The sequence below is a fragment of the Tupaia chinensis genome, unplaced genomic scaffold (genome assembly GCF_000334495.1).
Source record: "Tupaia chinensis unplaced genomic scaffold, TupChi_1.0 Scaffold000048_1, whole genome shotgun sequence".
In the NCBI taxonomy this organism is placed as follows: domain Eukaryota; kingdom Metazoa; phylum Chordata; class Mammalia; order Scandentia; family Tupaiidae; genus Tupaia; species Tupaia belangeri.
This window is the reverse complement of record NW_006159506.1, coordinates 5,373,482-5,386,771: the sequence shown is the minus strand read 5'-3', so window position 1 is coordinate 5,386,771 and position 13,290 is coordinate 5,373,482. Positions and strand designations below refer to the sequence as shown.

The 13,290-nt window shown below is 39.3% G+C and overlaps 1 protein-coding gene across 9 annotated transcripts in view; it reads right to left on the bottom strand.

Annotated features, from left to right (window-relative positions):
* The window catches only part of SLC35B3 (solute carrier family 35 member B3), a 48,023-nt gene that overhangs the window by 14,602 nt on the left and 20,131 nt on the right, over positions 1–13,290 (bottom strand). For 6 of the 9 annotated variants that reach the window (XM_006141216.3, XM_006141218.3, XM_006141215.3 and 3 more), the window contains exons 10-11: positions 7,072–7,141; positions 4,976–5,483 (exon numbers count right to left, since the gene is read on the bottom strand). The exons of 1 other annotated variant lie outside the window; for it this stretch is intronic. In XM_006141216.3, coding sequence (XP_006141278.1) covers positions 5,333–5,483; positions 7,072–7,141 — 221 coding nt within the window. In that variant the 3' untranslated portion in view covers positions 4,976–5,332. Of the gene's footprint in view, positions 1–4,859; positions 5,484–7,071; positions 7,142–13,290 lie in introns of those variants that run through there. 2 more of the 9 variants (XM_006141212.3, XM_006141222.3) reach the window with 1 other exon arrangement.

The following is a 13,290-nucleotide window of genomic DNA, read 5'->3' as shown; positions in this document are numbered from 1 at the left end:
GGAAAAGACTCCTACAATGCAACCTATAATAATTAGACTCCAAAGTAACCTTATCATTATCTATCATGAATAATTATTCACATTTCTTGACTTGTCTATTTTTAAGCCTTATCAATTGTGTTAAAACTGATTAAAATGGTCTAAATATATTTTTAAAAATATGGGGGTATTATAGGATTAAGATGTCTAATAAAACACATTTTGTGATTAACGTCTCAGAAGAATCCCTTAAGTATTAAGACCTACTTCTTTAGGCCCCTGTAATACACAGTTTATTCTGGAATAGCGGCAAGTCATTGAAGTTAACATTTTCTCCTTATTCCTACAAATAGCATAGAATATATTCTAACTACATGCCATGAAATTAAAACAACAGACCATGACTAGGAGGAAATTACAGGTTTATCTTACATTTGCAAAGATTTTTAAGAAGGTAACACGTATGGAGAAAGTAATGAATATTAAACCTTTCAAATACCTACAGTGATTAAAACACTCTTTTTACTCTTTTTTTGGAGAGGTTTTTGCTATAGGGCACATGCACTTGCCAGACAAAGAGAGACAGAGAGATAGAAAGTGAGAAATCACCCCCCAGAGGGGATGGCCACGCCACAATCCCTTCTCCTCCATTCTCCTCTTGGGATCTTGGGCACGTACGCACACGCGCCTGATGTGAGTTTAAGCCACTGCGTCCAGGACTCGAACCGCGGTCGACTACGTGGGAGTCCAGCAACATAGCCATTATGCTAACTGCTGGTCCCAACACTCTTTTCACTCTTACGGCAGCAACTCTCCAACCAACATAAGATTTCTGTTCCATTTGAACAGAGAGACTCTGAGAGAAGTTTAACAGGGTCAAGCCACACAGAATGGGACGTTTGAAAAATAGAAGAAAACCAAGAGAAAATTACTAAAGTAATTGAGGATGTCCTGATGTTAAAAGCATCTGCAGTGTGAACATTGTAACGCCATATTCCAAGCCACGGTCCATGGACCAAAAGCCATCAGCTTCATCTGGGAGGGATGGAGCAGAAGGTGTAAACATTGTAATGCCATACTCCAAGCCACGGTCCATGGACCAAAAGCATCAGCTTCATCTGGGAGGGATGGAGCAGAATCTCAAGCCCTACCCACCAACCCTACGTAATATCCTCTTTTTCCGTGAAGACTGTCATGTGGTTCATGTGCACCTTAAAGTTTTAGAAGCACTACCGCAGTGGAGAAGTACTCTATAACTTAATGCTTATATGATCCTCTGTGACTGCAAGGAAACCAACATACTGGATCAATTTTTATGGTAAATGACCACAGCAAACATTCTCTAGACTGGAAGTTCCAGTAGGGGTTGTACGTTCATCTTTTTTGCATCCTCGGCATGAGTATAACGCCTTGCTCAGAGCTGGCCCAGTGAGGATAAATAGTGTTACAATAAAAAGAAGTACAGTCATGCTAGTGATGCTATATGAACAAGTTAAAATGGTTGGCCCAATAGGCAAGTTCAAGGACATTCAACAGGGACACATGAAAAGCAGAGTAAGTGAAAATATGAGAACTGTTTGCTCAGATACATAATAGGAAAAACTTGTCAAATGCTTAATCAAGAAAGAAGCACCTAGTAAGTTTTGAACATTAAGATGCATAACCTAATCATCTGATAACTGGGTAAACGGGCAATATGATTTTATGGTGCACAAAAATTCCCAGCATATGAAGCCCTATTACTGGTTCATTATTCTGGTTAAGTTTAACTAGAAGTATATGCTCTTTGATGAAGAATGTAAAGCAGTTTCAGAATCTAGACTATGAAGTGGATTTAAGATAATAGTTGATTAGGAAAATGAAGGGCATTAGGGAACAGTGAAGAGGTTGCTAAGTTATTTAATAACAGTTGTTAACAAGCGTACAGTGCAGTTCTGAGCCTAACTACTCAGGTAGGTCCGATGTCTCTGGTGAAGGGCAGTCTCCACAAGACTGCCTTTATTTCAGACACCAGTTACAAGTCTCAGGGGGCCCCTGGTTTCTCATACTTCTAATTAGGTACTAATTTAAGTGTTCCTACTGTCCCCTTAGTTTCGGCAATTCACTAGAATGACTCAGAGAACTCAAGACACTGTATTTCCTATCATCTTCCTTTTATTATGAAGGATACAAATCAAGGCCGGCCAGAAGACTCAAAGCTCAAGATCTGGCCAGGATGCACATACTAAGCTTCTGTAGCTCTGGGAATACATATCCTGGTACGCTGCTATTTATCACCAACCAGGGAAGCTCTCCTATGCCTCTGTGTACAGTTTTTATTGCAGTTTCCCTATGTGGCTCATACAAATTGTTGGTCATGTGACTGAACTTAATCTTCAGCTTCTCTCCCATCCCTGGAGGTTGGGATGATCATTACATAGCCCAAAGTCTCAACCCTGCCAAGTCACATCATTAACATTTCCAGAATGGCCCCTCCCAATCCTGAAACTACCTAGAGACCCACCGTGAATAACAAAGACACTCTCACCAACTGAGAAATTCCAAAGACTTAGAGGCTTTAGGGAACCAGGACCCTGGTCAAATTTCAAGTTATATAGGATATTCTTATTGAGAATTCTGGCTAGACTGCTTTACCTCTAGGTCACCTCTTAATATGATGATCTCCAAGAGTTGGTTACATTCTTCTGCTGTTGTTGTGTTGCACTGAATTATGATGCCCCAATTTAGGACATGTTTCGTATGTTATTTTGGTCTCATGGATTCTTTGCTTTTTGATTAGCTTGAGTGACTACTACAGATAAAAGCATACTGTTTATATCTGTAACAAATCTACCTATATTTAACTAATATTCCATACAAATAATCCTTGCTTATTCAATTAAGACCGTCAAACAAATTCTTTCCTTGTAAATGCCATCAGTCATGGTCTTAGTCTAAGTTATGGCAGCATAATGCAGTATAAATTAAGATGTGTTCCACCTTGGTCTCGCCCTGAGGCCTAGTGGTTAAGGAAGCTGGACCCTAGAAGGCCAAGTAATGTTCAAATCCCATCCCCAGTGGCTTGAAAAATAAGCTGGGTATGTATGTGTGCATGCCCAAAATCCAGATAGGAAGAATAGCGAAGGGATTGTGGCATGGCCATGTCCGGGTGTGTGTGTGTGTGTGTGTGTGTGTGTGTGTGTGGTGCATTGACCCTCTCCCTTTTCTCTGTGGTGAGTGCACACACCTTCTGGCCGTTAAAAATTAATAAAGATCCCTTCCACCTTGAGATATGAAAACTGACAACTTAAAAAAGGATTATCAATGAGAGATAAAACTATTTTAACAAATGGGGCAAAAGAAAACCAGTCAGAACTGCTTATGTTAGACCTTTCTGTTATTATAGACTGCTATTTCACATATTCATATGAGAGGTTAAAAGAACCATCAAAATACAATGGAATTTAAGGAATGGGATTAAGTATTTTAAGTACACTCCTAAAATATAAATTATATTACCAATGGCATAGACGCTAAGCTTTCTTTTTTTTTGGGAGAGGTTTTTGCCATAGGGCGCGTGCGCTCGCCAGACAGATAGAAAGAGACATAGAGACAGAAAGCGAGAAATCACTCCCCCTGGGGGGATGGTCACACCTCAATCCCTTCTCCTCCATTCTCCTCTCGGGATCTTGGGCATGCACGCACACGCACCTGGCGTGAGTTTTAAGCCACCGGGTCTGGGACGCGAACCGCAGTCGACTATGTGGGAGTCCAGCGACATAGCCATTACCTGTGTCTTTCTGGTCCGATGCTAGGCTTTCTTGACTTATACTGAAAATAAAGTTCAGGACCAGCAGTTGGCATAATGGCTATGTTGCTGGACCCTCATGTAGTTGACCATGGTTTGAGTCCCAGACCCAGTGGCTTAAACTCATGCTCAGGCACATGTGCGTGTGTGCCCAAGATCCCGAGAAGAGAAGGGATTGCGGCATGGCCATCTACCCGAGGGGTGATTTCTCGCTTTCTGTCTCTCTCTGTCTTTCTGGCAAGTGCATGTGCCCTATAGCAAAAACCTCTTAAAAAAAAAAAAAAAAAAAGGAAAAATAAATACAAATAATGGGAACAGCACAATGGCGTAATGGTTATGTTGTTGGACTCCCATGTAGCGGACCATGGTTTGAGTCTTGGACCCGGTGGCTTAAACTCACACTGGGCATGTGTGTGCGCATGCCCAAGATCCCGAGAGGAAAATAGAGAAGGGACTGCGGAGTGGCCATGCCCCCGGGAGGTGATTTTTCGCTGTTCCTCTCTCTCTCTCTCTCTCTCTCTCTGTGTCTTTCTGGTGAGTGCACATGCCCTATCGCAAAAACTTCTGAAAAAAAAAAATCCAAATAACTATTCCTTAAGTTCTTTGGTGAATTGTACCAAATTCTTCTTGTAATGCATACTTGAGGTACGATGATGGAGTTTTAAAAAAATCTTGCCTACCTTCTATAGAAAACTTTAAGCATGTCTTTTCTAAAGAATATTTTTAATTTTGAAAAGTGACTCTAAATTCTAAGGTTCATGTTAAGCCATACTCCAACTCCCACGTCCCTCTTTTTAAGTTTTGCTATAGGGCTGTGCGCTAGCTAGGAAAAGAGAGAGAGGGAAAATGAGAACTACCACCCCCGTAGGCAGAGGATGGCCATTTCGCAATCCCTTCTCCTCCACACTTCCTTAAGATTTTGGGCAAGCACATATATGTGCCTGGCATGTTTTTCAGGTCAGCAGGTGCAGAACTCAAACCACAGAGTTGACCATGTGGGATCCAGCCACGTTCATCGCATACCACTGGTTGGCCCCATATCTCTATATTCTACTTTAAATACTACTATACTTCAAATACTACTAACTCATTCTTTGAAAAAACAATCACAGAATTTTATTTATAATCAATATTATTTTCTGCACACTTTAAATCATCCATTTACTCTTAAAACAGAGAATCAATTTAAATAACACCACCACAATGGAATGAAGAAAAAACAATCTGTTATTACATATCAATTTCTTTGATATGTCATTCACTAGTCTTGTCACATGGTCCATGTCCAGTGAAATTTTCAAGAAACTGATAGGAATGACAGTCCTTCATGTTGACATTTTGCTGTAAGATGTGCTACGTGCGGTTCATGATTACTTTGGAAATCGGTTAGTCAAACGAGCGTTCTGAAGAAAAGGCTGATGCCACAAATTACTTCATTCGTAACCCATCCACAAACGTATCAACAACTATATGCCTTCGGATCCTTCAGTTTTCCCAACAATCCCTTTGGAGAGTTAATTGATTATTGTTTCCTTAAAATTCTATTTTAAACAGGATGAACCACTGCTATACTGTTTGTGCCAAAGTTCTTGACTTTCTTGTTTCTACTGCTTTGTTTATCAGATCAAAAAGTGATGGCAGTTTTATTTTATCCATATTTTTGCTGTAAACGTTGAGAAATATACCAAGGACAACTAACAAACCAGACCATACATACCTAAGAGGAAGAAATGAGAAAAAAAGAATATTAAAATGAACAAGTTAACAATTTACTATTAACCACTGAACTTGGCAATCTGCTTGTAGTAATTTTCCCCCAAAAATAAAACTCGCTATTGGAGGTCTACAATAAAAGCATTAAAATGAAAATATTATTCTTAGGTCAGATTCTGTTTCTTTTGAGTATATATATATATATATATATATATATATAGAAAAGATACATATACAAACTATAGAAAACTTAGTTCATTTGAATTTTGGGAGATATTCGAAGTCTAACTTCTACCTAGAGAGTATACATTTTTTTTTTTTTTTGGAGAGGTTTTTGCTATAGGGTGCATGTGCTTGCCAAAAAGACAGAGAGAGACAGAGAGACAGAAAGAGAGATATCAACCCCCAGGAGGATAGCCACGCCATAATCCCTTCTCTTCCATTCTCCTCTTGGGATCTTGGGCACACACATACATGTGCCTGGCGTGAGTTTAAGCCACCGGGTCCGGGACTCGAACTGCGGTCAGCTACAAGGGAGTCCAGCGACATATCCATTATGCTAACTGCTGGCCCCTAAAGCGTATACTTAAAGCACAGGCTAAATAAATCTACCAAAGACCATCCTGATAATTCAACTCAGCAGTACAACTAGTTGTCTAGGTTGGGTAGAATATAAAGGGTAGAAAAAGGGCACATCCCCAAGTAGGGAAATCATAGTAATTACTGTATAACTGACACATGCAGAAAGAAAAACTACTTTTAGACAACAAATAATAATCCCTAATATATTGATAAAAACTTATTTTATGGTTTTGCTATAGGGTGTGCACGCTCACCAGAGACAGTGAGATATAAAGCAAAATCTCATTCCCCAAGGAAGATGGTCATGCCGCAATCCCTTCTCTTCTCGGGATCTTGGGCACACACATACATGTGCCTGGCGTGAGTTTAAGCCACCAGGTCCGGGACTCAAACCACGGTCGACTACATGGGAGTCCAGTGACATAGCCATTACACCATCTGCTGGTCCCTATGGTTACTTTTAAACTTACATTTTGGTAAGTTTTAGGTTTAAAACTTCACAATTAGTTAACAACCTAAGTTTAAATGATGCCAATTTCAAACACATATGAGACAGTAAAGGAAGAGTAAATGCATTCACAAAAGCCACAACTAAATAAATCATTAAGGTACAACTTACATACTACTTCTCTACCTCAAATACTTTGTGAAAAGAGGTAATACATAAACTAATCATTTTTAAAGGTGTGTCCCTTACTCTCAACAATGTACACCTCACTCACATTCATTCATATTGAAAACAGGGTCACATCTCTGTTGGGCAGTTTAAATATATAAACTCATAAATCCAAAATAATAAAAACATTTCTAAGACAGAAGATGGCATATCAATAGATGTCAAGAAACAAAAGATTCTTTATCAAGATAACAGGAAAATGCACATTAATTTATATAAAAAATAATATACTTATTGCAAAAAAGGAAAAGTAGAAAAACTGAAATTAAGGCTGCTTAAGAGGAAATGTGAATCATAGTATATAAAAATTGAGAGCCTTGAATTAAATACTTACTGAAAAGTGAATGGCTTAGCAAAGAATATAAATGAAAGCACAATGGTCATTGCTTTTCTTCCAGTTGTCACTGTAAAAAGGGGCAAAAAGGTCGGTTGAGAATATACCAACTGTTGTCGCCAACCCCCACCTCCAGGCTGGCACTCACTGGCTCCTGCTGGCGCCAGCCTGTGCTGCAGCTTCTACTGTGCACTCTGCCTCTCTGGCTTGGCCCACCCACTTCCCTGGTGAGCTCAGCTGCACCATGACTAGAAAGGTAGGAGTAAGTCAGGGGAACACAGCCGCTGATTGAAGGGAGGGTCAATCACTCTGCCTCTGCGACCTGCAGGTAACTGGGCCATGGCCACTTCCTGTGAGCAGCTCTCACATATAGAATAATCAGGGTGGACCATTGGGGGTAGAAGGGGGAGGGCTGAAACTTCTAGTCTGCATGGCTTCTACTTGCAAAGACAGAGAGGAGAGCCAGTTGGTTGCATTGCATGGTGGTTAAGGGAGTTGGATCCTACATGCCTGACAGAGCGGTTTGAGTCCCCAACTTGAAAAACATGCCCAAAACCCTTAGAGAAGAATGGAGGAGACAGGACTGCAGGGGGGTCATCCCCCCAGGGAGTGCTCTCTTACCCTCTCTGTTGTGTTCATGCCTGCCCTCTAGTAAATTAAAACAAAACAAAACAAAAAAGGCAGAGAAGAGCCAACCGCTTGAAGCCTGTGAGGCTCTGCAGACCTTTCCCATCCCCAACCCCTACTCCAGAGGAGAAAAATGAGAGAGAACTGAACCCTAGACTCTCAGTGTGGATTCTAGCAATCCTATTCAAGGGAGAACAAGGAAACTGGTATGGAGCTAGCACACATCCTAGGGGAAGTAAAAGGGCAAACGGATTGGATTTAAAGGTAACAGGAAAAAACACTGGACCTCTGACCCTAGCCCCACCCCAAGCTGTCAAGAGAGCTACAGCACCCTGCAAGTCTACCAGAGGTGGAGCTCCGTTTATAATCAAATCTCCACAGCCCGGTAGCAGCAGAGTTCGCAAAACAGAGTACCTTCACCCCAAAAGAGATCAAATCTAGAGAGACATATAGACATTCAGATCCAGGAAATAAAAGGACACAAGTAGATTCAATATAAGAAGATCCTTTCCAAGGCACATTATAGCCAAATTGGTGAACTCAAAGACAATATTGTAAAAATGGCAAGAGACAAACATCATGTTACTTACAAAGGTTATTCCATCAGACTAACCCCAGGTCTCTCAATTCAAACAACATGAGCAAAAGGATGGGAAGACATATCTAAAACTGACAACCAGCACGATTATCCTTCAAATGGTAAGGAGACATAAACTCATTTCTAGATAAATAAAAACGGAAATAATTTAACCAATATGAGACTGGTTCTTTGATAAATACTTAAGGGAATACAACCTCAGGGAAACAAAATGGAGACACCAACAAAAATAGAAGAACACAAAACATCTAAGAAAATTACTAATGAAATGGCAGGGATAAGTCTACAAATATTGAATAATAATACTGACTGTTAATGGATTAGATTTCCCAATTGAAAGATACAGATTGGCTCAATGGATAAAGAAGCAGGATCCTTCTATAAACTACCTATAAGAAATATACCTTACTGAAAAAGTGATTTTATACAAACAGAAACCAAAAAAAGGCTGGTATCAGGCAGGCAAAATAGGTATTGAGATATAAACTAAAAAAAGACAAAGGCCAAACACTATACAGTAAAAGGATTAATTCACTAAGAGAATAATAACAATTATATATATTTAAGCACCTAACATTGGAGCACCCAAATACGTTAAATAAAGATTATAGATATAAAGGGATAGATAGACTGCAACACACTATTTTTATTATCATTATTATTATTTTTTGCTATAGGACGTGTGCACTTGCCAGAGAGACAGAGAGAGACAGAGAGACAGAAATCACCCCCCAGGGAGATGGCCACGCCATAATCCCTTCTCCTTTATCCTCCTCTTGGGATCTTGGGCACGCACGCACATGCACCCAGCATTGAGTTTAAGCCACCAGGTATGGGACTCGAACCATGGTTGACTACATGGGAGTTCAGTGACATAGCCATTATGCTAACTGCTGGTCCTTGCAAACACACTCATTGTTGGAGATTTCAACACTGTACTGTCACCAATGAACAGGTCATATAGACAAAAATTAAACAGAGACACAGGAGTTAAATGATATCATAAACCAAAGGGACTGACATTTATAGAACATTTTTAATCATCAACCACAAAATATACATTATTTTTTTATTTGTACATGGGACATTTTCAAAAATTGATCACATTAACAGGGTATGAAACATGCCTTAACAATTTTAAGTGTATAGAAACTATACCCAACATTTTCCCCAAACATAATGGAATTAAACTTGAAATTAACAATTAAAGAGAACCTCTGAAAATACACAACTTGAAAACTAAACAATCTACTCTTGAATGATTTCAAAACTAATAAAGAAATTAAGACTGAAATCAAAGATTTATTGAAACCAATTATACTGATTATTCTCCATAATCTTTTGAAAACAGTGAAAGCAGTCATAAGAGGGAATTTTACAGCAACTAGTGCTCACAAGAAAAAAATAAAAAGGTGGCAAATTAATAACTTAATGATGCAGCTAAAGGAACTGGAAAACCAACAATCAAAAAACCCTATAAAAATAACAGAAGAAATAATCAAGATTTAGTCAAGAATAAGAGAAAGGAACCAGATAAATAAAATCAGTAATAAAACTGGCAATATTACAACAGATATAACAGAAATACAAAAGATCATGAAAGAACACTGTGAGCAACTATTGGGTTGTTGGAAAAGTCATGACACAGTTTTCTGTTTTTCTATGTAAAAATGCATCATGACTCCAATGACCCAATATATGTCGGAAAAGAAAAACAAAAACAAAACTAGATGAGGTGGAAAAATTATATATAGTCTACCTAGATTGAACTGGAAAGAAATAGAAAGTCTGACTAGACCAATAACAAGCAAGAGACTGAATCAGTAATAAATAGTCTCCCAACAAGGGAAATCTCAGGTTCCAATGGCATTACTTCTAAATTCTACAAAACTTTTGAAGAAGAGCTGACCTCGATTCTCCTCAATTTCTAAAGACCCAAAAGAAGTCATCATCATTTTGATACCAAAAATAGACAAGGACACAACAAAGTTCAATATCCCTGATGAACACGGATACAACAATCCTGAATAAGATACTAACAAATTGAATTCAACAGCACATTAAAAAGACTATATGCCAAGGACCAGCAGTTAGCATAATGGCTATGTTGCTGGACTCCCATGTAGTCGACCGCAGTTCGAGTCCTGGACCCAGTGACTTAAAACTCACGCCGGGCCTGTGTGCGTGCATGCCCAAGATTCCAAAAGGAGAATGGAGGAGAAGGGATTGTGGTGTGGCCATCCCCCCTGGGGGTTGATTTCTCGCTTTCTGTCTTTCTGTCTCTATCTTGCGAGCGCATGCACCCTATGTCAAAAACCTCTCAAAAAAGAAAAAAAAAAGACTATATGCCATGGCCAGGTAGGTTTTATTCCAGAGATGCAAGAATGTTTCAAGGTATAGAAAACAATAAATGTAATATTAATACAGCACATTAAGAGAAAATAAAAATCATCTGATCATATCAATTAATACAGAAAAAGTATTTGATAAAATACAACATCCCTTCATGATTAAGTCTCAGCACAATGGGTATAGAAGGTACATTTCTCAATAAAATCCATATATACAGACCCACAGCTAACATCATACTGAATGGAGAAATGCTGGAAGCTTCTCCACTAAAAATTGGAATAAGACAAATTTGTCCACTTTACTCACTTCTTTTCAACATGGTATTGGAAATCCTGGCCAACACAGTCAGACAAGAGAGTAATATAAAAGGCATTCAAATAGGACAAGAAGTGGAACAGTCCCTAGTCTCAGATGACACAATTACATACATAAAAAATGCAAAAGAATCCAAGAAAAAGCTCCTAGAATTGATAAGTCAGTACAGTAAAATGGCAGGATACAAAGTCAATAAACAAAAATCTAGAGCATTTTTAAACAGCTAAAATAGAGAGACTGAGATAGAAGCAACCCTATGTGTACCATATAGCCTAAGTATGTAGTAGGCTTACCATCTAGGTTGGTGTAAGTATGCTCTATGATGTTCATAAGATGACAAAATCACTAGTGACACCGTTCTCAGAATGCATCCCGTCATTAAGCCATGCATGACTGTGTTACACGTGGAACTTAATAATCTTTATTTATTTATTTATTTATTTTGATTTTAGCTTAGGTTGTTTGTGCTTGCCAGAGAGAGGGAGAAAGACAGTGAGACAGAGAGCAAGCACTTGTGTGCACAAGTGTGAGAAATCACCCCCGGGGATGACCATACCGCAACCCCTTTCCTCCATTCTCATTTTGGGCACGTATACACACATGCCCAGTGTGATTTTTAAGCCACCAATTCTGGGGGTTGAACTATGGTCAGTCATGTGGGAATCCTGTACCTTAACCAATATTAAGTGCCACCTGTGGTCCTGGCACTTAATATTCCATGTATGAATGAATGAATACCAAATAAACTGTTCTAGAAAGAGCCTGATTCACAATATCTATTTTCCATTCTGTTGTAGTGAAAGTACTCCTATTGTTAGCTGGCATATGTCCAATAGTTATGCGTGGTCTGTGACCAGGCTCTGGCCAGTGAAATGTGAACACAAGTTGTGTTTCTAGGAATGTGGTTTTCAGTGAGTTTATGTAAAGAGAGGAATGTGGCTTCCATTCTCTCTTACTCCATCCATCCCTCTGCCTAGCACAAGGATAAAGATGGCACAAGAGACAGGGAGGAGCCTGGGTTACTGGTGACCATGAACCCACCACGTCAACTTGAGAGAGCAGAACAATGTGGGAAAGGCACAGGTGCAGAGCCAGACTGCCTTCGGTGGAAACCTGCCTCTGGCTGACTGCTAGACAAATCACTTAACCTGTGTATGTCAGTTTTTCTGTCTGTAAGATGGAATAATACTGTTTTATGAGATTGCTGTGAAATTAAAATGACTGATAAATGTAACCAGAATGGCATCTAGTACATAATAAGGACTCTGGGTGTATTAGTTATTATTACTTACCACCTCTGGCTTTCTTTTACGTGAGGGAAAAAAACCCGCTTGTACCTTTAAGCCAAGGGCTATCTATGTCTCACGGCTCAGGCAAATGACACAGTGACTCATGCATTCCCTTCACTAACTAAACAATACTCTGAAGCAGAACAAATACAACTTTTATTCCTCTACAGTGTCGAGCAAGGGTCCCGCAAACAGTAAATGACCCATAATTATCAGGAAAAGGGGAAGCCAACCTGGTTGTTGCTCAACATACAAATGAAAGGTCTAAAAAGTCTTTGTTTAAAATGTGCGCCTGTCACACTTTAAATTCAACAAAACTGAAAATTTCATTACAAATTAGAAGTATCTACAGAGAGGATTCTCTTCAAAGATACTCATCCAATCACACTTTGTTTACTCCATTGTTAGAGGGTTTATGTGTTCACCAGTGGTGGGGAAAGAGGGAGAGTGAGAAGAACCCTGCAGTGGGACACGATCTGGCCGTAGGCCCTTTTCCTCCAATTCTCTGTCCTGTCAGCAGTTTGGGCACACATGCACTTGGTGTGGCTTTCAAACTGCCTGGGCCAGGATTTGAACCATGGCTGGCCAGGTGATATCTGGCCCCTTAACCACTGTGCTATGGGAGACTGGCTGCATCCCACCACATTTTTACAGCAAGTTCTTTTAGTGTATATAAAGGTTACTATTCAGATAAGTATGTACATTTGATTTTAAAATTAAACCTTCAAAATAAAAAATTAAAATCAAACATCTTTTTCTTTAGAATTTTAAAGAAACACCATTACCTATATAATAATTAGAGAAATCTGACAACTTTCTTTTTAATGAAAAGGAGAGTTTGCCTTTATCTTTTAGAAAAAGAGAACCACAGAAAATGTAAACTGAGCCAGCAGGTGGTGTGGAAGTTAAGGTGCCAGATCCTACATGGCTGACTGTGCTGTTCAAGTCCCAGATCCAGTGGTTTAAAAATCACACGAGCACATGTACATACGTGCCCCAAATCCTGAGAAAACTGGAGGAGAATAGACTGTGCCATGG